General features: G+C 44.3%; 1 protein-coding gene and 1 pseudogene across 10 annotated transcripts in view; both read left to right on the plus strand.

Moving 5' to 3' along the window:
- Window positions 1–26,123, plus strand: part of ENTPD1 (ectonucleoside triphosphate diphosphohydrolase 1) — a 106,452-nt gene that overhangs the window by 72,969 nt on the left and 7,360 nt on the right. For 7 of the 10 annotated variants that reach the window (XM_024750673.1, XM_024750677.1, XM_024750671.1 and 4 more), the window contains 6 exons: window positions 2,846–2,973; window positions 18,318–18,435; window positions 21,068–21,218; window positions 23,186–23,345; window positions 24,025–24,264; window positions 25,493–25,759. In XM_024750673.1, the coding sequence (XP_024606441.1) occupies window positions 21,130–21,218; window positions 23,186–23,345; window positions 24,025–24,264; window positions 25,493–25,759 (756 nt within the window). In that variant the 5' untranslated portion in view covers window positions 2,846–2,973; window positions 18,318–18,435; window positions 21,068–21,129. Of the gene's footprint in view, window positions 1–2,845; window positions 2,974–18,317; window positions 18,436–21,067; window positions 21,219–23,185; window positions 23,346–24,024; window positions 24,265–25,492; window positions 25,760–26,123 lie in introns of those variants that run through there. The other 3 variants (XM_024750676.1, XM_024750679.1, XM_024750678.1) reach the window with 3 other exon arrangements.
- On the plus strand, window positions 9,720–12,644 carry LOC112403282 (ral guanine nucleotide dissociation stimulator-like 2; annotated as a pseudogene).

The following is a 26,123-nucleotide window of genomic DNA, read 5'->3' on the forward strand; positions in this document are numbered from 1 at the left end:
TTTCATTAGGTCCCATTTGTTTGTTTTTGTTTTTATTTCCATTACTCTAAGAGGTGGGTCAAAAAGGATCTTGCTGTGATTTATGTCATAGAGTTTTCTGCCTATGTTTTCCTCTAAGAGTTTTATAGTGTCTGGCCTTACATTTAGGTCTTTAATCCATCTTGAGTTTATTTTTGTGTATGATGTTAGGAAGTGTTCTAATTTCATTCTTTTACATGTAGCTGTCCAGTTTTCCCAGCACCACTTATTGAAGAGGCTGTCTTTTTTCCATTGTATATTCTCGCCTCCTTTGTCAAAGATAAGGTGACCATATGTGTGTGGGTTTACTTCTGGGCTTTCTATCCTGTTCCATTGATCTATATTTCTGTTTTTGTGCCAGTACCATACTGTCTTGATTGCATGTATCTTTTTGAATTATAGTTTTAGTTTTGTGTGGTTATATGCCAGCAGTGGGATTGCTGGATCATATGGCAACTCTATTTTTAGTTTTCTGAGGAACCTCCGTAGTGTTTTCCATAGTGGCTGCACCAACTTACATTCCCACCAACAGTATAGGTGGGTTCCCTGGAAAAGTACACTTTCAACTGTTCAGTGATAATCATGAGTTAGTAAATATTCTCATTAAGAAAAGGAAGAAACAACTAGAGTCACATCAATCTATTTCCCACCTCAGGGCTTTTGCAGTTGATACTTCCTCTTCCTGGAATGTTCTTTCTCCTTCTCATAGCTGTTGTTTTCTCATCATCCAGGTCTAAGCTCAAACATCACCTTCTCAGAGAGCCTTTCCTGACCCTCAGTCTGATCTCCCCAACCCAACTCTGCTGCAAGTCACTCTGTAACATTCCTTGGTTTTAATTTCTCCTCAACACTTTTCATGACCTGAAGTCACTTATTTGCATACTTCTTTTCTGGTTCATCTATCTCCCCAACTAGATGTGAACTCCAAAGATCAGGGACCTTGTTGGTCATTTTCATTGGCTACTAAGATTAGTGCCTGAATGAATGGAAGGAAAATGATATAATCAAAATTGTTATATTTACGGAAATGACTAGGTAGACCTTTTGGACAGTTTGAAGGAGGAAAGCATTCAAAGTTCTATTATAGTAGAAACATTGCTGCAGTGTGCAACCCTCAGGTATTAGATATGTAATGTTTCGTCTAAAACGTGCTTGTTGTAAGCTGTGTTTGTCAATATCACAAGTTCGGGAAGTGAGGTAGGTAGTACTCAGGTAGGTAGGCAGTACTTAGGGGGCTCTTTTCCAAATTCCAGAGCCCTGGCAGCAAAAAGGACGTTTCTGCCACACCAGGATGTTTTGGCTTCAAGGTCTTTAAATCATGACTCTAATTGGATCAAAGCGTAAGTCTCATGGGAGGATCAGATCAGGGTTAGCTGTTTTAGCAGCTCAAAATGCTTTAAGAACTCAAGTTCTTTCCATCTCTCTGCTCAGCCATCCTTGGCTGGACAGTGTCTGAGGAAGAAGAGAGAATGCTTCCTTTCTTTTCCTAGGCTTGCCCCAGCAGACTTCCTCCAGGGTCTCACAGCCCATTTTGAGAGTGTATGCCCACTGTTGAACCAATCACTGGAGAGGGAATGAGATTATGCAGAACAGTCAGCTCCTTTCTAAGAAGTGTATGGGCTGCTTGGGGGAGTGGCAGGCATCTGAACAAAACTGAGGTTCTTTTGGGAAGCGAGAAGGGGGGAAGTGCTGTATATTTCATTTATGATTCCCTTGTTTGGAAGCAATAGATAATGGTGTTGATAAAACTTTTTCTCCTAAGTTTTGTACTGTTCGGTCTGATGGGTACAAACTGGTCCAAGATTCTAGAGATGGATGCAGACTGGAGACCCAGGCAGTTCCAGTCCTTTGGATTAAGTCCAACCTGTGCTCACAAGCTCGAAGGGGAGCTCCTGTGTTGGTGCAGCCACAGCTGCTGAGAAAGAGGGAAAGAGGAGGAGGGGATGCAGGTTCCTCTTTCAGTTGCTTTAATCCCTTCCCCTGTCCTTAGAGAAGTGAAAACTATTTTGGAGAGCCCATCTCATTTCCACATCCTTTTTTATTACTTGATCCTATCTTTCTTCCCCAAAGCCTAAGAAAAAGGCTTGGAGATAGCTTGGGAAGCTGAGAGAGGAAGGATGAGAATGGAGGGAATGGTGTAACCATTCCATTTCCTATTCACCTCTGCTGTAGGCTCTATTTATCCTGATCAAAGTAAATTTGCCTTTTATAGAATTCTCCTTCTGGAACTTTTTTATGTCCCATGATGGTAAGAGTATGAACAGGATAGACAAGATAATGTGAATGATGAAATGTTCAAAACTCCACAGCCCCTACGCTGTTACCAATTACTTAACATATAAGTGTGGTTGAAGTGAAGGAATGTGTCAAGCCAGGAAATGTCATGGAGTAGAGGGACTACGATGTTCGACGATACACTCTGAATACTTTTTAATATCATGCTCATTTTCCGGTAGATTTTAGAAATGAGGAGGGCTATCCTTGCTTTCTTTGTTACTTGAACCTTGATAGACCTACATGACCTATTAAACAAGCTGCGAGTTTGGGATTTTTCCTTCTCCTCATCCCATATCTGATCACCGATCTAATTCTGCCCATTCTCCTTACCATAGCCACTAACTCAGTTTTGGCCCTTGTCACAGCACAGACAAATCCTTTTGTTCTTGTATTATTTCCCAGTTACTTTGCAAGTGCCTCATGGATAAAGATCAGCTTTTATCTATCTTTGCTGTCTCCAGAAAGCCAGCACAAGGCCATATAGAAAGGGGAAGAAAATCAATGTCTATTGATTTCTTGTTGATATTTTCTATTCTTCTTTTGTTTTTAGAGTCTGAAGTGAAGATATTTTGCTCTAAAAACATACTGGGCATCCTCGGCTTCTCCTGTGTCATCGCTGTGGTAGCACTGCTCGCTCTGGGGCTGACCCAGAACAAACCACTGCCAGAAAATGTTAAGGTAACTCAAACCCCTGAGTGTGTGTGTGTGTGTGTGTGTGTGTGTGTGTGCACGCACATGTGTTTGAGGGGCCCTGGGTGGGGCAGAGGGAAAATGAGGTTATGGTAAGTCAGAGCATACAGTAGAAGTTGCGGCTCTGGAAGCCCAGGAGCAAGTCAGTCTCCGTGGGACCAGGCAAGTAAGATGGCAGCGGATGCTCATGCTGAAGGAAAGAATGCCTTGAATCAATTAGTGGTGGGAAGATGATTGTCTTTGATTGTTCAGCAAATTGATTACATCAATATTCTAATAGAGACAAATGCTTTTATTCACCACATCCAGATCTGTGATATACTGTGCTGGTATTCTACGATCTAGTGCTATCTCTGCTTCTTACTCACTGTTTCATTGTGGAAACAGTGAACTCTTTGTTTATTGAACACTGCATTCTTTGTTCTTTTTACTCCATTATTATTTTATTTATTTATTTTTTGGCTGTGTTGGGTCTTCATTGCTGCACGCAGGCTTTCTCTAGTTGTGGTGAGTGGGGGCTACTCTTAGTTGCGGTGCGCGGGCTTCTCATAGTGGTGGCTTCTCTTGTTGTGGAGCATGGGCTCTAGGCACGTGGGCTTCAGTAGTTGTGGCAGTCAGGCTCAGTAGTTGTGGCGCGCGGGTTCTAGAATACAGGCTCAGTAGTTGTGGCACACGGGCTTAGTTGCTCCACAGAATGTGGGATCATCCGGGATCAGGGCTCAAACCCATGTCCCCTGTGTTGGCAGGCGGATTCTTAACCACTGCGCCACAAGGGAAGTCCCCTTACTCTGTTATTATCACTATCACCAAAGTTATAAAATTTATTAGACAGCTCTGTATAAAGCACTTTGGGAGACAAAGATTGTGGAGAAGACTTGTTCCTCATCTCCAAAATATTAAATAAATCAATTTTAAAATCAACTTAAAAAAGACCCCAGAGAACGCATACATGTATCAAATATAGTAATTTGAAATGAATTAATGGATGAACAGACTTCTTGTGAAATTTCCACATTTGAAGAGCTAGTTAGTATCATTAAAAATAATTAGGGTCATTAACTCTGCTGTGATTTATTTCTGCTTCCTTTCAAATTCATCAAAGTAGAATTTCAGAGACATGGATAGCTCACTAATACCTTGTAATATGGTCATCATTTTATTTAATCCATTAATTTAGAAACATATGGTAAGTTTAAATTTGTATTGCAAATACACCAATGTTAAACCTTCATTTGAATTATAATAAATAAATCTCCAAGGGCCAAGAGACCAATATGCTAATGAAGGCATACGTACATGTGGGCAGTGACATATCCAGAAGTTAACTTGACTACGGAGGCCCTGGAATACATATACAGAAGTATATATTTTTTTGCATTTGAAGATACCAAACTGTGAGCCTGGAAAAATGGATGCATATGCCAGGCCTCTGAAACTATTGCCAACCACCCAAACCATTTGCTATATAGCAGAGGCCTGGATATTACATTGGCATCCGTTTGCCACACAGATTCAACCCAGTGGGGCTGTGCACAGCAGTCCCTTTGTCGGCACAGAAGGCTGATACTGTCTCATTGTCAATGGTCTCTTGCCTTTTAATATTGAGTGCTATTGGCTCTCCTGGCAAAACTTCACTCACAACTGAAGGCTCATGACATCTTGGTTTTGCTATTTGTTTACCAGCTCCAAAAGTACATGATTGCCTTCTTGATTTGACCTTTTTATATGTTCATTATTGCATCACTGGAGAGGGAGACTGCCTAGGAGGCAAAACCCACGACAGACTTAGGCTCTGTGTTCTCGGTGAATACTCGTGGTCGTGGATGACCTTCCATCATTCATGATGTTTGTCTTGAAGACTGCCGTGATTCTGTGTTATTGTGTTTGCCTGGAAAAACGGAGCAAGGTCTTTGGCATCTGAAGTGTATCTTTATAGCAATGTCACTGGCTTGATCCCACTAGGACCCTCTGAAGAGCCGTGGAGAAAGCACTTCAGAATGATCTACCCTAGGGATTTATCTCCTGGTTCTCATCCCCTGTTGGTCAAGGGTCGTCCCAGAGGTTGTTAACTCCTGGGCACTTCCAGTTTTGCACGTGTCAGAAGGGCTATGTGGGTACCACAGGTGACCTACTAGGTGGTAGGAGAGAAGATCCTGAGAAGAAATAGAGAGATGAGAAGGTACAGGTGGAGCTGGAGTAAGAGGTTGGTCAAGGACATGTGAAGTGGCCACAAGAGGTATGTGAAGCATCACTATACCTATTGCTTTTTGTGGGGGGAGAGAGTCGTTTGTACAAACAGTTTCAGAACAATAGAGACATATTAATACAGAGGTAGGTACAGTGCTATGGCAGCCCAGAGGAAGGAGTCACCAATTGTGCCTGGTCACATGAAGACTTCATGGAGGCGGCAGCCTTGGGGCCAAGTAATAAGGAACACTAAGGAGTTTCCCAGGAGGTGAGGTAGGACGTGTTCTTTACAAAGACCATACCATGTGTTACAGAGCGGCAGCCTAAATTAGCAAGTGATCTTGGGGAATCACCAGCAGTTCAGTATGGCTGGAATATTAAATATGGGGCAGGAAGGAATGGTGGGAGAGGAGACTTGAGTCTGAGCTTAGTTTGCCTAGCTCAGGAGTGGACGTCTCATCCATTCAACTCTAGTAGTGCTCAAGATTGGCTCCATATTAAAAGCACCTGGGAAGCTTTTTAAAAATACTCATGTCTGGGCCCTACTCTGGGTCAATTAAATCAGAATCTTTGGGGTGAAGCCCAGGCACTGCGATTTAAAAGCTTCCCAGGTGATTCTAATGAGCAGTCATGCTTGCCAACCACTGCTTCGAAGGTTTCAAACAGGAAGGTTATGCCCAGATGGTGTTTCCAAGATTCCTCTTGGCTGGAGAGCAGATTAGAGGAGGAAAGACCAGTTAGGATGTTCCTGACATTGTGTAGACAAGGCAGTTGAGCCTGGAACTAAGACATTGTCTGTGGAATTAAGGCATTAAGGAGATAATGTGAGAGACACTTAGGTTGACCAGATCTTAGTGATTAGATTTAGAGGACCTTTTAGGATAAAGATGGAACACGTTGGGATGTAATGTTGAGAACAATGTCTGCATGCTTCTGTTTAAAGAGGGTGGTGGCCATAAGCCCCTCTATGGAAAGACTTTCAGCTGTCTCTCTACCCACTGCCTCTGATTCTTCATCCCTGTCTTACTGCAGGGATAATTATTGTCTGCTCAGAGTGTGACACAACATGGGCCATGGGTTCATACTGCCTGGGTTTAAACCTCAGCCCTGCTCTTACAGTCACAGGACATAACTTCTCTGAGCCCCAGTTTCTCCATTTGTAAGACAGAACTGATAATTGATATCTCATAAATTACTGTAGGAATGAAGTGGGATAAAGTAAATGCAGTGTGAAGTATGGAATAGGATGCTGGCTCATTGCAGGTACTCAGTGGTTGGTAGCTCATGTGTTATCATTATCATCTTTGTAGCCTATCTGTCTGGTGACAAATCGCCACTTATCTTTTTCCCTGCCTCTTCCCATCTGACTTGCCCTCTTCTAGCCCAGTTCTGGTCAGCCCTCCAGTCCTGAAGGTCCAGTCTTGTCGTCTTCCTGCCTGGTCCAGTCTGGGTTCAGCCTTGCTGGGGAGGTGGTGGCCTCATGCCTGGGCCACATCTGGCAAAACACAGGAAGTCTTTATTGTACTGATGAGTCTGCTTGCCCAGCTACCCAGCTTGTAAGCATATTGAGGACAAGGACTGGGTTTCATTTGTCTTTGCCTATTTTTTAATACTCTTTCACTCAATTTATTCATTTAATAAATAGTCATTGACCATCTACTCTGCTTTAGGCCCTAGGGATACAGCACTGAGCAAGACTGGCAAAGTCCTGACCCTCATGAAGGTTATAGTCTAGTGGAGGAGATAATCATTAACCAGATAGTCACAAAATAAATGTTAAATTATGACAGCACAGCCTCTGACTTGGGTGGCTGCCTCATAGAAGTTCGCTGACTCAGCGAGTAGAGTGAGCATCCTGAACAGGTTAAACTGCTGCCTCCTTGGCTGTGAAGAGCGTGTGAAGAAGGACTAGCCCGACAGCAGGATCTGTCAGCCTCTGCCTCAGGCTCCCCTGTGGTTGCTGGCTCCCCGTTCTCACTCCCAGAGCATACCCAGTTCAAACCTCCAGGTTGTAGAACCTGGGGATCTACACAGGTAACAGGCGTCCTGGGCTGTTCTCATGACATTGAAGTCTGGGAACTACTGCCATGTAGATACGCAATGACCACGTTGCAGAAACAAACAAACAGGGCTTAATGAACTGAAGAATCATGAGCTGTACCTGTGTCCCCTGGGAAAGTGCCTTTGTCCTGGTGGACTTGGCGGGGAGGTAGAGTTGAGGTCTGCTTGGTTTACCACTTCCTTAATTGCTGGTTTGTCACTGGCAGTTAGCGAGTTGTCAGATATTCCTTTAGCACAAACATTGTACATTCTGGCACACACAGAACCCCGCAGGTTTCTCTCGAAGGCACCAAACTGATCCAGTCCCAAACCACGTGCCTTAATTAAAAGCTGCCACTTCTGTGGAATGCTGGCCAGGGACCAGACAGCTTTGATTTCAATCCCAGATCTGCCATTTGCCAGCTCTGAGACTTTGGGCAAGTGTATTCTCTCTACACCTGTTTCCTTATGTGTTACATGGAGATGGTACCTACTTGGAGGATGGTTGTGAGGATTAAATGGAATAATATCATACCACTGACTCACTTACCAGAGTGCCCAGCACATCAGAAGCCCTCAGTGGAGACCAGCTGTCAACACTTCTTTGGGGGAGATGAGTTCTAGGAAAGGCCCTTAGCTGTTGGTGTGTTGTGGTCACTGAGCTGGGTGCTCCCAGGATTTCCAACTGCTGCTAAGGGAAAGTGGCCTGTCCCCAGGCATTTGCTTTTGTCACCGGGAACTGAAGTGCTGTTCTTAGATGAGCGCTTGTGACTTTATCTTTTTATGGAGAATTTGGAAGAATTTACCTCAATTTTCAACCTCAAATACTCTTGGAAAATATATTATTTTTACTCCAGTGGACTTTAAAAAAACAACAACTGGAGATGAGTGGTGGTGATGGTTACACAACAATTTGAAAGTACTTAATGCTACACTGTACACTTAAAAATAGTAAAAATGGTCAAATTTATATTCAGTGTATTTTACCACAATTAAAAAAATAAAAACAACAAACAACAACAAAATTGAAGTTTGTATTAAAGGTCTAGAAACTCCAACTGAAGAAAAAAGAAAGGAGGAAAATGGTCTCTGTTTCCAGGCCCTGCCAGCATCACTGTAGCTAATGGAGACCTGAGTTGTTTATAGAGTACTAAAGTCACATTCAAAAGGACAGGCTTTGTTTATTCAAAAGGGCTAACTGAGGCAGACTGATGAGGTTGCTGAAGTTGCTGTTAAAGCTACAGGGACACCAGAGGGCAGGCAGCAGAAGCAAGTAGAACTACAATCCTGCAGCCTGTGGAGCAAAAACCACATTCACAGAAAGACAGACAAGATGAAAAGGCAGAGGGCTATGTGCCAGATGAAGGAACAAGATAAAACCCCAGAAAAACAACTAAATGAAGTGGAGATTGTCAACCTTCCAGAAAAAGAATTCAGAATAACGATAGTGAAGATGATCCAGGACCTTGGAAAAAGAATGGAGGCAAAGACCAAGAAGATGCAAGAAATGTTCAACAAAGACCTAGAAGAATTAAAGAACAAACAAACAGAGATGAACGATACAATAACTGAAATGAAAAATACACTAGAAGGAATCAACAGCAGAATAACTGAGGCAGAAGAACGGATAAGTGACCTGGAAGACAGAATGGTGGAATTCACTGCTGTGGAACAGAATAAAGAAAAAAGAATGAAAAGAAATGAAGACAGCCTAAGAGACCTCTGGGACAACATTAAACGCAACAACATTTGCATTATAGGGGTCCCAGAAGGAGAAAAGAGAAAGGGCCAGAGAAAATATTTGAAGAGATTATAGTTGAAAACTTCCCTAACGTGGAACGGAAATAGCCACCCAAGTCCAGGAAGTGCAGCGAGTCCCATACAGGGTAAACCTAAGGAGAAACATGCTGAGACACATGGTAATCAAACTGGCAAAAATTAAAGAGAAAGAAAAATTATTGAAAGCAGCAAGGGAAAAACGACAAATAACATACAAGGAAACTCCCATAAGGTTAACAGCTGATTTCTCAGCAGAAACTCTACAAGCCAGAAGGGAGTGGCATGATATACTTAAAGTGATGAAAGGGAAGAACCTGCAACCAAGATTACTCTACCCGGCAAGGATCTCATTCAGATTCGATGCAGAAATCAAAAGCTTTACAGACAAGCAAAAGGTAAGAGAATTCAGCACCACCAAACCAGCTCTACAACAAATGCTAAAGGACCTTCTCTAAGTGGGAAACACAAGAGAAGACAAGGACCTACAAAAACAAACCCAAAACAATTAAGAAAATGGTCATAGGAACATACATATCGATAATTACCTTAAACGTGAATGGATTAAATGCTCCAACCAAAAGATACAGGCTTGCTGAATGGATACAAAATCAAGACCCATATATATGCTGTCTACAAGAGACCCACTTCAGACCAAGGGACACATACAGACTGAAAGAGAGGGGATGGACAAAGATATTGCATGCAAATGGTAATCAAAAGAAAGCTGGAGTAGCAATACTCATATCAGACAAAATAGACTTTAAAATAAAGAATGTTACAAGAGGATCAGGGGCCGGAGACCTACGGGAACAATGGCCCGGGACCCGTGCTGCCCCCACCCCTCCTGAGCAGGCGCCCCCATGGCCCGACCCCACTGATTCCTTCACGCGGCCATGCTCCCGTGGCCCCTGCGGCTGTTTTGGGACACGAGCCCCCCCGGGGGGGTCGTGCTGAGCAGCTTACAGAGTCGAGACCCTGAAGAGGGTGGGGGCACAGGTGGCCGGGGGGCAGGAGGAGGAGGAGGAAGACGACGAGGCCCCTGTGTCTGTCTGGGACGAGGAGGAGGATGGTGTCACCTTTACTGTCACAAGTCGCCAGTATCGGCCTGTTGATCCCTTGGCCCTGAGGCCTCCCCCGCGTTCCTCTCGGAGGCTCCGAGCTGGCACTCTGGAGGCCCTGGTCCGACACCTGCTGGATGCCTGGACATCAAGGACTAACGTGACCTTCACAGCAGCCTTCCTGGCTACTCACCGGGCCTTCACCTCCACGCCTGCCCTGCTAGGGCTTATGGCTGACAGGCTGGAAGCCCTTGAATCTCATCCTACTGATTAGCTAGAGAGGACAAAAGCGGTAGCCATCTCTGTACTGTCAACCTGGCTGGCCTCTCACCCTGAAGATTTTGGTTCTGAGGTCAAGGGTCAGATTGACCGGCTTGAGAGCTTCTTGCTTCGGACAGGGTATGCAGCAGGGGAGGGTGCTGGGGGGGCAGCGCTGACCTCATCCGCAACTTCCGGTCCTGGGTGGACCCCCAGACCCCCGAACTTCCTAAGCCCCTGGCCCTCCCCGGCGATCCCCCTGCTGACCCCACGGATGTCCTGGTGTTCCTCGCTGACCACTTGGCCAAACAGCTGACCCTGCTAGATGCGGAGCTATTTCTCTATCTGGTCCCCTCTCAGTGCCTGGGGGGTCTGTGGGGTCACAGAGACCGGCCAGGACATTCCCACCTCTGCCCATCTGTCCGGGCTCCTGTCATACAGTTCAACAAGGTGGCAGGGGCAGTGGTCAGCTCTGTCCTGGGGGCTACCTCAACCATAGAGGGGCCTGAGGAGGTGACCATACAGCCACTCCGTCCACCCCAGAGGGCCCGGATGCTGGAGAAGTGGATCCGTGTGGCAGAGGAGTGCCGTCTGCTCTGAAACTTCTCTTCAGTGTATGCTGTGGTGTCGGCCCTGCAATCCAGCCCCATCCACAGGCTTCGGGCAGCCTGGGAGGAAGCAGCCAGGGACAGCCTCAGAGTCTTTTCCAGCCTCTGCCAGATTTTCTCCGAGGAGGATAATTATTCCCAGAGCTGGGAGCTCCTCCTGCAGGAGGTGAAGCTGTAGCCTTCTCTGGAGCCAAATTCCAAGAAGTCCCCGAGGTCTCGCTCCCAGGCTGGGGGTGTGGTCCCATACCTTGGCACCTTCTTGAAGGACCTTGTGATGCTGGACACAGCCTCCAAGGATGAGCTGGAGAATGGATACATCAATTTTGACAAGCGGAGGAAGGAGTTTGCTGTCCTTTCTGAGCTGAGGCAGCTCCAGAACAAATGTCGTGGCTATGACCTCCGACCTGACCCCGATATCCAGCGGTGGCTACAGGGGCTCCGGCCACTGACAGAGGCCCAGAGCCATCAAGTGTCCTGTGAGGTGGAGCCATCCAGTACCAGTGACCCTCCTGCCCTGCGGGTGCTTCGGCCTACGCTGGTCATCTCGCAGTGGACAGAGGTGCTGGGTTCTGTTGGAGGTCCCACACCCCTTGTCTCCTGGGTCTGTCCCAGTGTGGTAGCAGAGGAGGTGCCTGGAATCCCCGCTCCACTGCTGACCCGGCTGGCCCAGCACATGAAGTGGCCGTCTGTCTCATCTCTGCTCCGCCCTGGAAAGCACTCCAGCCATGCAGAGTCCCGCTGACCCCAGCCACCTCTCTCCCCCAACTTCCTTCCTGAAGCCTTCTCGAGGTCACTGCTGCGCAGCCTCCTGTGGCTCCCCACTCAGTGGGGGTGCAGAAGGGGCCTCCAGGGGGGCTGGATATGGGGGAGGGGGGCCTGGGCCACGGGCTTCTGATTACCGCATCATCCAAGTCCAGACGGAGCTGGGGGAAGACGGCAGTGTCTACAAGACCATCTTGGTGACAAGCCAGGACAAGGCTCCAAGTGTCATCAGTCATGTCCTTAAGAAAAACAATCATGATTCTGCGGTGGCTTCAGAGTATGAGCTAGTGCAGCTGCTCCCAGGGGAGCGAGAGCTGACTATCCCCCCCTCGGCTAACGTCTTCTATGCTATGGATGGAGCTTCACTCGATTTCCTCCTGCAGCAGCGGTGACGGCCCTCCACTGCTATAATGGGCCATGCCAGTGGCCCTTCTGCCTCGGGAACTCCCCCAAGTGAGGGAGGAGAGGGTTCTTTTCCCAAGATCAAGGCCACAGGGAGGAAGATTGCCCAAGCACTGTTCTGAGGAGGAAGCCCTGTTGGCTCCTAGAACTCATGGTGGCCGTGCCAGATGTGGGGAGCCATCCTGAATGGGAACTGGTAATCTTGGTACCCAAGATGGATACCTGTGTATAGCTTCCCACTTTCCATGAATGCAGCACACAGCTAGTGCTGGAAAAAGGATCCGTTTCTGATTCCTGGCCACATCCTAGCATGCTAAGGGCCAAGGAAAGGCCTGGAAGTAGAGGGAAAGAAAAGGCCTGGAAGTAGGGGGAAAGTAAAAGCCTAGAGGCTCTGCGCCCCAGGGGAAGGGAATGGTAAGAAAAAGATTCTAGTAGGGGTTCCTCTTCCTACTCTGGGTGTTCCTGTCACTGTGACAACACTAATAAACCAAAACACTACCTGAACTCTAAAAGAAAATGTTACAAGAGACAAGGAAGGACACTACATAATGATCAAGGGATCAATCCAAGAGGAAGATATAACAATTATAAATATATATGCATCCAACATAGGAGCACCTCAATAAATAAGGCAAATGCTAACAGCTATAAAAGGGGAAATTGACAGTAACACAATAATAGTGGGGGACTTTAACACCTCACTTACACCAATGGACAGATCATCCAAAATGAAAATAAATAAGGAAACAGAAGATTTAAATGACACAATAGACCAGATAGATTTAAATGATATTTATAGGACATTCCATCTGAAAACAGCAGATTACACTTTCTTCTCAGGTGTGCACGGAACGTTCTCCAGGATAGATCACATTGTGGGTAACAAATCAAGCCTCAGTAAATTTAAGAAAACTGAAATCATATCAAGCACCTTTTCTGACCACAATGCTATGAGATTAGAAATGAATTACAGGGAAAAAAATGTAAAAAACACAAACACATGGAGGCTAAACCATACGTTACTAAATAACCAAGAGATCACCGAAGAAATATGCTGGCCAAGAAGCACATGAAAAGCTACTCAACATCACTAATTACTGGAGAAATGCAAATCAAAACCACAATGAGTTATCACCTCACACCAGTTAGAATGGGCATCATCAGAAAATCTATAAACAACAAATGCTGGAGAGGGTGTGCAGAAAAGGGAACCCTCTTGCACTGTTGGTGGGAATGTAAATGGATACAGCCACTATGGAGAACAGTATGGAGGTTCCTTAAAAAACTAAAAATAGAATTACCATATGATCCAGCAATCCCACTACTGGGCATATACCCAGAGAAAACCATAATTCAAAAAGACACACGCACCCCAGTGTTCATTGCAGCACTATTTACAATAGCCAGGTCATGGAAGCAACCTAAATGCCCATCGACAGACGAATGGATAAAGAAGATGTGGTACATATATACAATGGAATACTTCTCAGCCATAAAAAGGCATGAAATTGGGTCATTTGTTGAGACGTGGATGGATCTAGAGACTGTCATAGAGAGTGAAGTAAGTCAGAAAGAGCAAAACAATTATCGTATATTAACGCACGTATGTGGAACTTAGAAAAGTGGTAGAGATGAACTGGTTTGCAGGGCGGAATTTGAGACACAGATGTAGAGAACAAACGCATGGACACCAAGCGGGGAAAGCCGCCACAGGGGGTGGGGATGGTGGTGTGATGAACTGGGCGATTGGGATTGACGTGTATACACTGATGTGTATAAATTTGATTAAAAAAAAAAAAAAAAAGCTACAGGGACTTTTAAGAAAGATTCTAAAGGACCAGTATGTCTGAAGAGACCAAAAGAAGTTAATTCACACCGTTGCCCATGTTACCTGGCTTCTGGTGTTTTTGTTGCAGGGAAGGGGTGGAACTCAGCCCCATGGCACTACTTTATATTAGACTGTGTATATTAACATCTTTTAGGACTGGAAGGAGTTTAGGGACTATATAGTTCTAACTCGCCTTATTCATTCATGTGTTTTGAGCAACAGTTGTCTGTTGAATTCCTTCTTTGTACCTAACATATAATAGGATCTACCATTGTAGATGCTGGATATACCACAGTATGCAACACAGACCTGCCCTAATATAGCTTAGGATCTAATAGGGAAGACAGACATTAATCAAATAGCTACGTAAATATGTAATTACACATTGTGGCAAGTGCTGTCTTTAGAGGGAAAATACAGGTTGTCTAAGACATGGATTAGGAAGATAGACTCAGATCTGAGAAGGTCAGGGAAAGCTGGGATCTCAGGTGAAGGGCTTTCTGGGCAAAGTCTCTGGAACAGAAACCTCATGGCCAGTGGGGAACTGAGAGTACGCTAGTGTGAGGGTGGGTGTTTTCTGAATGAGGAGAGGGTTGAACATCCCACTTCTGCTGAGTCAGGAGTAGAAGTACATCATCTACTGTTCCAATTTTCTCTTTCTTTTCACATTGAAGGAGACTTACTCAGAAGCCTGGACCTGTGACATTTGCACAGGTAGAATTATTTCCATCCAAAGACAGGATCTGCCCCACTTCCACATGGCCTCCAGTCTCCCTGAGCTCGGGCTCTGTTGCTACCCACATCTCCAGATCTTCACCAAGGCACACTGGTGTCTCATGACCCAAGCAAGGTCATTTCTGTTGACCCTCTTTCTAGACCACTGCTTCTGTTCACTCAGCATAGCTCATGAAGATCAGTTATGGTTGATAAAATCATGTGTATGATCAAAAACTAGCTTAAGATGAAGTTTATACACAGTATGATTGCAACTATATAAAAATTGCCATGCATTAAAAAAGACCAGAAGGAAATAAATAAAAAGAACAGTGATGTCTAGTTGGTGAAATCTTTTTTTTCCTTAATTTTATTTTTTTTATCGGGGTATAGTTGTTTTACAATGTTGTGTTAGTTTCTACTGTACAGTGGAGTTCCTTGTGCTATACAGCAGGTTCTCATTAGTTATCTATTTTATACATATTAGTGTATATATGTCAATCCCAATCTCCCAATTCATGCCCCCCCACTCCTTTTCCTGCTTGGTGTCCATACGTTTGTTCTCTACATCTGTGTCTCTATTTCTGCCTTGCAAATCGGTTCATCTGTACCACTTTTTTAGATTCCACGTATATGTGTTAATATATGACATTGGTTTTTCTCTTTCTGACTTACTTCACTCTGTATGACAGGTTCACCCACATCTCTACAAATGACCCAATTTTGTTCCTTTTTATGGCTGAGTAATATTCCATTGTATATATGTACCACATCTTCCTTATCCATTCGTCTGTCGATGGACATTTAGGTTGCTTCCACGACACGGCTATTGTAAATAATGCTGTAAATGAATATTGGGGCTAGTTGGTGAAATCTTTAATGTCTTTTTTCCCCTTTTCCTTTCATTTTCTAGATGTTACTTAATAAATTTATAGTACTCTTAAAAGAGAAAGTCATATTGAAATAATAATATTAAGGAGATGTCAGATCTCTTCCTCACTACTCAAATCTTTGATTTTTCTTTGATGTGAAGGACATACTTATAGGGGTTTTAGAAATGTTTTAAATATGAGCTACAGAGAAACATTGGGTACGAGTAATAGCACGACAAGGCACAGCATTTCACAAAACATTTCTATAGGATGGAGTTTTTATTTAAAACAGAATTCTGTTGTTGCTGAGTCCGGGGGATGCTGGTTTAAACTAGGTTAGGCGGGTTTCTCCACTGTCAGAATTCTCTGAAGCAGTCACTACCTAGTGGGTTCGTGAGCCCAGGATGGGGAGAGAGCATGCAGCATTCCCCAGACTTCTGGGAAACTTTCTTCACTCAGGTCCCTGCAGGCTTAGTGCTCTCTGGAACATGCTTTGGAAAATGCTTATGTGGGGAAAGAGAGCAAAAGCTGGTGGCTCCTGGGGCTCTAGATGGATCAGGTGAGGTATAACTATCTTTACTACCCATTCAGCAAGTCAAACTGCTCTGGACCCAGTTTTCTACTATAAAATAAGAGGATTGGATGAAATGAACTTCTAGCTCTAAAATGGGCCAGCTATGAAAAACAAGTGAATATGCTTGTAGGTTTGTGACAATGAAAGGCAAACTCCCCGAATGTTCAAACAGAGAATTTTCAGACAATCAAGCTTTATCTTTCCCTAAAGGCAGCAAGCGATGCCAAATTTTTATTTGCAATTCATTTGGAAGACAAAAAACATTTGTTCCAGTTCAACAGGTTAGCATTCCAGGCTGCTGTATACAGCAGGAAATGCCCTCAATTCCTGTGTCAATGCTCTACCCGCCCTTCTCAAGCACTTGCCAAATGAAATGTAGTAAAAGTTTTCCTTTCTCAACCACCTCACTGTGTAAGGCCTTAGAGAAACAGGCTGATAGGAGCAAGGCTGGTTCCTTTGCTCTACTGGAAGAGTATCTTTCATGTCAACATAGTAGACAGAATAGAACATCCTGATTCCAGATAAAGGCTTCTTGCTGCTGCTGCCTCGCTCTCCTTTATCATATACTTCTGTGGTTAGAACATCTTCTGACAGGAAGAATTCAGGGACCCTGCTAGGGAACAGCAGGATTTTCTGCCGCGTAACACCTGAGGCTCTTGCTCCACCCTGAGAGGTTTCCCACAGGTTCAAAGGCCCCAGACCTCAGTTAGACCCCTGTCTGCTCACAAAGGTCACCGCCTAAGCCCGTTCTTGGTTTGATCTCACTGCAAGCCTAGTTGCTGAGGAGTCTGTGCAGCTTCGTTCCTTGCTGCTCGTCTGAGCTGTGGCTCTCACAGTGCGATCTGCCACTTGATAATGCTTAAGTCAGCAGTTGTTTTACATCTATCCCCTCATATTGTCTTATCACCTGGGAAGAACCTAAAAACTCCAGGGAGAAAAGAAGACAAGAATTAGAATTCAACTCCCTGGACCACTGCGGATAGCTAAACGTAGAGCTTGTTGAGCTGTCAAGTTTTCTTCCATTTCACCCCAGGGAGTATCACTGTGCTGCTGTGTGAGCATCCTTGAGCTTGCATAACATCTGCAGTATTCTCTGCCTCCTTCTGCACAGCGGGGCTTCCCTGTGGTAATCAGCTTTATGCCCCCGTAAAGAAAAGGGCCCGCATGCTTGCTTCGGGCAAAGTGATGGAGCCTGGATTTGGATCAGAGTCAGACCCAAGACCTTGTGCTCCTTATACAGAGGAACAGAGGAGCAAGGTCCAGACTATAGTTTTCAAATTGGTGCCCCACTTAAAGGCCTGACTCTGATCGAAAACCAGGCTCCGTCACCTAATCACTTTGTATCTTGACTAAATTACTTAACCTCTTTGGACTTTAGTTTCTCATCTGTATAGCGGGGATGAAAACAGTATGTACCTTCTAGTACTGGTCTAGCAGTTAAGTCCGATAATTCTTATAAAATACTCCTCACAACACTTGGCTGGTGCACGTCATGCCCTCATGAAATGTGATGTGGTGACTTTGTTCTTCTCCTTTCTCTTCTGACCACCTAGTTCTTTCTCATATTGTCTTTTTACCTTTCCTCCTCCACCTTCTTTCTTACTTTATTCTTCCATTCATTGCCTTCTATGCTTAAGAGCCAAAAGCATGAAGTTAAAGTACAAATCTTTTAAAATTTATTGAATACAACTTATATTTGTAATTAAAAACAAGCACACTTAGTATTTTCCATGTCTCTTTTCCAGAGTACAGGCCACATACCAGGCCAGTTAAATCACAAATCTGGGGGTCAGACATGGGCATCAGTAGCCTTTGAAGCTCTTCAGATGATTCTAATATGATTCCAATGTGCATACAGGTTTGGGAACTGCTAGATTGATGGCTTTCTACTCCCTCTATATTGTCCCGGCTGCTTCAGTATATGGTTCTGAATCTTGCCTCCAATTTAGAATCACCTGAGAAGCTTCTAATAATACGGGTGCTTGGGCCCTACCTTGGCTAAGGCCTGGATATTTCTAATGTGCAACCAGCACTGAGAGCCATAGTTCTAGAGGGATTGGTGTCCTGGTAGATCTTATGATCAGCACAACTCCAGGCACTCACTCCACCCCAACCTACCCCCACTATGAATTAAAATACTTTCTCCTCTGTGTTTTTGAAAACCCATGTCTTTGTCTCCTTTCTGTTGCAAGCTGAATACAGAGAAGAATGATGTAATGCTGATAAGTTCTTGGTTTGTTTTGCCCTCAGTTTGGGATTGTGCTGGATGCGGGCTCTTCTCACACAAATTTGTACATCTATAAGTGGCCAGCAGAAAAGGAGAATGACACAGGGGTGGTGACTCAGATAGAAGAGTGCAAGGTAAAAGGTAAGATGAAGAAAAAGGGACCGGGAGACAGTGGGCATGAGAGCATGAGAGGCATGTGGGAAGTGAAACAAACACACGAGAAAAAGGGAAGTCAAGTGAGAACGCAGCGGAGCTGCTATTGTTGCTATTTTATAAATAATTGCTATTTTATTATCATTATGAAAACAGTACTGAAATCAGTCCTTAATGATGAAGCCCTTGAAAGATAAACTTTCAAATAATTGGGTAATAGTAACTCCCATCAACAGAACAATTCTATGTGCCATGGACTTGGTACTGAAAATGTGTTATTTCGTCCTCACAGTCTCCCTTTAAGGAATGTATTATTATTCCCATTTTTCAAAAATGAGGGCACTGAGGTTGAAAGAAGTTATGGCACTTGTTTAAGGTTACTTGAGCTAGTAAGTGATGGAACTGGGGCTCGAACTGAAATCTGCCCAAATTTAACTAAACCCTTATCAGTCATATGATTAGCAAATATTTTCTCCTATTCAGTAGGTTGTCTTTTCGTTTTGTCAGTGGTTTCCTTTGCTGTGCAAAGATCTGCCCAACTTTAAACCCATGTGTTAGCCAGTGGTTCTCAAATTTGAACCTGCATCAGAACCACCTGGAGGGTGTGTTAAAGCACAGGTGCTCGCTCCCGCCCCCGAGTATCTGGTTCAGTAGGTCTGGGATGAGGACTGAGAATTTGCGCTTCTTACAAGTGCCCAGGTGATGTTGATGTTGAGGCTGGTGGATCCAGAGCCTTGCTGCTCTTAATCTTTGTCCTCTAATCTATGGCTTGGAAGGAATTTTCAAAAGCCTTTAGCTTCTGTATAGGCAGGCAAATTATAGACCCTTAGGGCTGCAAAAAGGACCTTGTGGATCACTGAAGTCTTGTTTTATAGAAAAGGAAGCAAAAACCTGAAAGACTAGTGACTGGCAAGGAGGAACAGAACCAGGACAAGAATCTGGGCCTCCAAGTTGCACTGCAGGCTTCCTGCTACTCTGAGTCACCACATTGCGTATTGAGTCTTTTCCTAGTTACTTTCCTTTTAAGGTCACAAGACCAGTTAGAGTTGTGGGCAGCAGCTCTTCCCGCTCCCTCCTGCCCAACACTCCCGCCCGCGCCCTCACCTTTCTGACCTTCATCTCTCTTGGCCTTTTTAGCCAGGGATTCACTGTTTAGTTTTGGTCAGACAGGTAACCTAGGCCCCAGAATATAATTGACTTTTAGCTTGGTGGCCTGTGGTGTCCACTAATTTTCATAGTTTATCAAGAAAGCTATAGATAGGATACGTTTCCAAGAGAGCAAGTCGTTCTACCCAGTAGCCTGATGTCCTCAGAATCTGGCCCCATCAGTTCTGAGGTAGTACTTCAAACATTTCTTAAAACCCAAATCCCTCGTTTTATTGACTTCTATTTAATAATTCACTGCCTTCCATTTCTTCTTCCACATGTTGTTGTGGTGTTAACCTAGCAGCTGTCTCCTGAGACACATATCCCCATGCGTGTTTGGCCTAATAAATGCAGTAATTTTCCCTTCTCAAAAGATAGCTTCCCTGGTGGCACAGTGGTTGGGATCTGTGAGCCGTGGCTGGGCCTGTGAGCCGTGGCCGCTGAGCCTGCGCGTCCGGAGCCTGTGCTCCGCAACAGGGGAGGCCACAACAGTGAGAGGCCCGCGTACCGCAAAAAAAAAAAAAAAAATAGAGTTCTCTAATCAAATATTTAAATAGAAAGGTGAGTTGAAAGCTACTGGTTATTGAAGGCCAGGCTTTTTGAGTCAAAACACTTAGCTGATAACTTGGAGCTGATTTTCTCATTACAGTTAAGTAAAGAGGCTATTTAAAATTTGGTGAATGAGATATGGATCAGATATCTGGTTACTTATTGTTAAAGCAAATCCTCACTATAAAGCACTGAAAATGTAGATGTTTAGCTTAACGTGAGCCAAAATTGTTAACTGTTAAATAACTTCAAAAAGCGTAAAGCATCTTGGCTCTCTAATCCTCTCCACAGCAGCAGTTAAAACAGCTCTAAAACTGGACAGTTTTACTAGGCAGACAGGGTATCAGAGTAGAAAAGCTGCTGAGGAGACATGGGTTCTATGCCTGTTTCTTCTAACAAAGGAAGAAACATTGCTGCAGAAATTTTAGTGTTAGTTAGTAGCTGTTCCTGTCTTTTCAGTAAAAGCCCATGTGCCTGGTACATATTTCAATTTTTGTTCTGTTATCTTTTGCCTTTCCCATCTTCTAGGAATTAGTGTTGTTAATTACAACTTTGTGGAAGAAGCATCATAAAACAGCTATATAGAGTAGCTATCTATAAGATCCCCATTTAAAGTCTGAGAGAGCCTGGTTTTAGGAAGGCTGTGCATGCAATTAAATGTGAAAATTGCGCCATCCAGTGGCAAGATTACTGAACAGCAGACAGACCCGGCTTGAGGTCTGAAAATAAATCCTCCTGAGGCTAGATTCAGTGAGTTACCCTCTAAGTACAAAAACTTAACAAATATCACAAAAAGAAATTGTCTCCTTGCATTTTCTCAGAAAACATCAGTATTTTCTCTAATAATGTGAAGATATGTCCTTTACTTTTAAAAACAATTTTCATCTGCTTCTACTTTCTACTTTTTTTCATTTGCTTTCTCTAGGTCCTGGAATCTCAGAATTTGCTCAGAAACTAAGTGAAATAGACATTTATCTGTCTGCATGCATGGAAAGAGCCAGGAAAGTGATTCCAGCATCCCAGCACACAGAGACACCTGTTTACCTGGGAGCCACGGCAGGCATGCGGTTGCTCAGGTATAGCAGCCTGTAGGGACTGAGAGCTGCAGGGAGATAGGTTGGGCAGTTGCTAGAGCCTCTGAGTTATGGGCGAACGCCACACTTCTCTAACACCCCAATCCTAGACATGCCAAATGTCCACACCTAAGAAAGAAAATCTCAGTAAATGGGTAAAATTCCCAAACTCTTAGCTTGCATAATGATGGGAGTTTAAGTATGTTAAAAAAAAAAAAGGCCTCTTGCTCATCTCCCCACAGGGGATTCAAGGGAGTGATGGCACAAAAAGAGGAAGGTTGAGCCTTTATACTCTGGGATTTGGGGCTACAGATTTAGCAATTCCACATCTGGGAGGAGGAAGGCCAGAGGAGACTCGCAGACATCCCGAGACACAAATCATCACAATTAGCACATCTTTACTGGTCACCACTTAGTATCTGTGGGCATTATTTGTTCATTTGTTTGTTCATTCATTCATTCTGTTTGTATTGACTGCCTGCTCTGTCCCAGGACGTGGAAGTAGGTGACTCATCTTCCAAGATCAGGGTTTTGATACAGGGCGACCAATTCTTTGATAGAAGAGTGCTCAGAGCTGCTATGGGAGCACACTTGTCCCTGCCAAGAATGGGTGGAGGTCAAGAAGACTCACCAGAGGAGGGGATACATGAGCCAAATCATGAAGGACTTGTGGGGGGAGGGGGAAGGGCATTACAGGCAGAGCAGACATCATGCGTTCCATAACCTATGTTTATTTGGCACCTGTTATGTGTCAGGCATAAGTCCCTGCTTTCCTGGATCTTGTGTTCTAATAGATGTGCAAAGGAGTGATATGTGAGAGACCAGGGCATGTTCAGAGGACTATAGATAGTTCTGCATAGATAGAACGTAGGGTACGTAGAGTTAATACTAATAATGACAATGGTAATGGTAGCAGCTTGTATTTGTTGGGCCCTTACTATGTTCTTAGCACTGTGCTTTAATTTAAATCACTGTAACTCTATGAAGTAACAGGTATTATTAACTATTATTAATCAGATTAAGGAAGCTGTGGTGTACAGATGTTAAGTAACTCACCAAAGGTCACATACCTGGCAAGTGGTAGAGCCAGGATTCTGTGAAGGCAAGATTCGGATCACAAAGTGCCTTGTGGGCCATGCTAGGGAGTTTGAAGTTTATCTGGGAAACAATGGGAAGCCATTAAAGGATGTTACACAACTGGTGCCACTGGTAGAGAGGTGGATTGGAGGAGAGGAAAACTAGGGATAAGGAGGCCAGTTGATAGGGTAAGGAAGCCATTCAAATGAGAGATTACTGGGGTCTAATGCCAGTTGGAAGGCAGCATTTTCTGACCCAGAGACTCTCAGTATTATATTGCCTAGATCTTGGAAGCAATTGTATTCCATCTTCATTGTGACAACCCTGGAAGATTTCTTCTTTAGATCTCAAGGTCTCAGACCCAAAAACCAAGGCAGAATATGAGAAAGATTTTTTACCCCACTCCGGCACCAACTGAGGTTGGGTATCTGTCCCAGGACGTTTTCCACTTGGTGTCTGCTAGAGCCCTAATTAAAAACTTCAAGCAGAGCCTTGAGGCTACGTAAGCAGCTTGAAGCCACCAGCAATGGCTAATGTAGCACACATCAGCTCTAGGCTTGGTGATCAAACAATATCCAGCTACCACCACCACAGCAATTAAAATTACTCTGATAATTCTTGGAGCCAGGGAACAACAATGAAAATGGTATTTTAAGAGGACCAACCTACGTAAGGGTTGGAAGGATCTGGATTTGGAGAAGAAGGGCCAAAAGAGTAGTTACGCTCCTCCCCAAAGGAGGGCTTCTCAGACAGCCATGTGTGGGGATCTCCATCCTTCTGTTTATTGCAGTGAGCTTATGCTTCACTTCCTAGGGGAACTGGCTGGAAGCTCTGGCTGCAATGGGTAGTCATAGTTATTCAAACAAAACCAGTAACCTCAGCTCTTTGTGCAGGATGGAAAATGAACGGTTGGCAGACAAGATCCTGGCTGCGGTGGCAAACAGCATCAGCAGCTACCCCTTTGACTTCCAGGGTGCCAGAATCATCACTGGCCAAGAGGAAGGTGCCTATGGCTGGATTACTATCAACTACCTGCTGGGCAGATTCACTCAGGTGATTGTCTCACAGCATCCGTGGAGGTGGCTCCCTGTGGGTCAATGCCATTGATATCTCAGGCAGTACTTGGATCGCTAGACAGAATGAATGATGGATAAATGAACAAATTAATTTACCCTCACATTTGCAGGGGTCACCATAGGTATAATTCTCTCACAAGAACTCTCACTATTGGAGAATAAGGAAGCCATATACAGAGATACAGGAAAAAAAATGTTTAAATCTATCATTAAAAATAAAAATAGCTAACATTTGCGTAGTGCCATGTGTCTGGTGCTATGCAAAGCACTTTTCATGTACTGTTTGACTTAATCTTCAGAATAACCATATGAGGTGTTCTCTCATTTTAGAGCCTCAAATCGAGGCCTAGAGGAGGCAATTATTCTGCCCAAGGCCACATGGCTAATAAGCCAATAAGTAGGGATTTGAACTTGGGTCTTTCTGGCCCCAGATCTTGTGTTTGTAAACTGTTCCTATGTTGCCGCAGTCTGAGCTATGTCTTTGAAGCCCCTGTTTTCTTGCTGTTGATCTGATGCAGACTCAGGAACCTCTGGTGAGCTTTGTTTCACCCTTATCCTCCTGCTCCTTTGCCTTAGGAAGTCCCTGAGTCCAAGAAATAGCATGAAAAGAGGGATGTCCAGATCCTTCTACCACTGGTGTCGGTACTGTCTTTCAGAAATTGAGTTGGTTTAACCTGAAACCAAGTGAAGGAGATACTCAGGAAACCTATGGAGCTTTAGACCTTGGGGGAGCCTCTACACAAATCACTTTTGTGCCTCGAAACGAAACGACTGAGTCTTCTAACAACACTCTGCACTTTCGCCTCTATGGCAAGAACTACGGTGTATACACACACAGCTTCTTGTGCTATGGGAAGGATCAAGCCCTCTTGCAGAAACTGTCCAAGGACCTTCAGGCGAGTGTAACTGAATCCAGACCACCCTCCCCACAACTGGGCCACCAGCCCCCCGCGTCCTTTTCTCTTTCTATTTCAGTAACTGACCTGAAGTTGGTTACTGTACTTTCCAAACCTTTTCAGGCAGGATATCTAACTACATCTGGTCAACCCCTGTGAATTGTCCCATCCAGACACCACCTCCTATGTTTGTTTACTGCACTGTCTCCAAGGACATGACTCAAATCCTTTCTTTGGAAATAATTTCTCACCCCTGTGGGGCTGACAATGAAAAGTACATGCTACAGTAGTTTATGTGTGTGTGCGTGTGCCCATGCACAGTTTTTAAGCTCTTTTCAATCTCCATTTCCTACGAACTGCAGAAAACAAGGCTATTAGAAACAATCTGGAGAGGAGAAAAATAACTTCAGAGAAAATGCAGAGTTTATTGATCAACACTTCAAATCTTGTCCCTAGACACTTTTTGCGTTTTGAAGGCGAGAAACGTTAAACATACTCAAAATCATGCAAGTACCAGCACATCCTGACAAACACAGAGCAAGGATGTCAAATCCAGGTGTTCCCTGTCTCTACTGAAAGGACAACCAGTTCTCTGCTTTCCTCCAAAGCTCGCTCTCTGGTTCTCAGAAACACTATCAATAAGATGACTGCCATGGGAGGAGGGGCTGCTGAGAGACGCCTAGTGAGCCCTAAGTTTCCACTAAGCCTCTCATCCACAGCAGCCCCTTTACTTCTCGTGAACATACTGGGTTGTGGGTTGAAAATCATTTTGATACTCCTGCCTTAAGTGATCTGAGGCACTTCCAGCTCTTGAAGCTTTTGCTTTTTGGCTTGGAGGTAGGGCCAGGGATATAGGCAGACCCCCAGAGAACTACCCTAGGCTCGGAATTTTGAGAACCTTGAGTTTTCCTTGTGGATCTGCTTCTGACCTATGTGATTAGTACTAAGCGCTAGGGGCCATTCCAAACTAATGGAATTTCTGGGCCCAGCTTCAATGATATTAGCTTTCTGTGAATAGCAAAAGTTCATTTACATCTGATACCACTTCTGGTGCCTGTTATACAAATATGACTGTTACCCAAGGGTAAAAAAGGCAGAGCAGGGGCATACTGATGCCAGTGCTGAGTGCCTGGCTGTTTCTCGGTTGCTACACATTATTGAAGTCAGACTGGTGCTTTTGTACTCAAAGCATTTGCACATGATGCCTTCAAGTGATTTTTCTATTCAGGGTACAAATGGAACCATCCGTGACCCATGCTTTAACTCTGGATACCGGAGGAAAATGAACATGAGTGACCTTTATGAGTCTCCCTGCATCAGGAGATTTGAGGCAACTTTTCCATTTCTTCCATTCCCTGAAGTTGAAATCCGCGGCATTGGAAACTATCAACAATGCCAGCGAAGCATCCTTCAACTCTTTAACACCAGTTACTGCCCTTACTCCAGCTGTTCCTTCAATGGGATTTTCTTGCCACCCCTCCAAGGGAATTTTGGGGTAAGTTTGTCACATGATGATATATTTGTTACAATGGTTTTTGGTTGCAAATCACAGAACATATGCCTACAAAGGAGAGGCCACAACAGTGAGAGGCCCGCGTACCGCGGAAAAAAAAAAAAAAAAGAAGATGGGAGTTTTGTAACTTTTCCTCTTATCTTCGTTTTTCCCCATCTTTCTTTCTCCCTGACTCTCCCGTTAAAATTATCGAGAAAATTAGCTACCAGATGGCTCAGAAATGCATGTCAGCAGCAAAGTGACCCCCTTCCAGGAAGGAAGCAGCTGTTGGGGATGGAATATCACCTGATCCATAATTTACTCATCAGAGATTTCCAGGCACTTTCATTAGGCTTTCTGGAGAGTG

Source organism: Neophocaena asiaeorientalis, unplaced genomic scaffold (genome assembly GCF_003031525.2).
Source record: "Neophocaena asiaeorientalis asiaeorientalis breed wild unplaced genomic scaffold, Neophocaena_asiaeorientalis_V1.1 scaffold807, whole genome shotgun sequence".
NCBI lineage: Eukaryota > Metazoa > Chordata > Mammalia > Artiodactyla > Phocoenidae > Neophocaena > Neophocaena asiaeorientalis.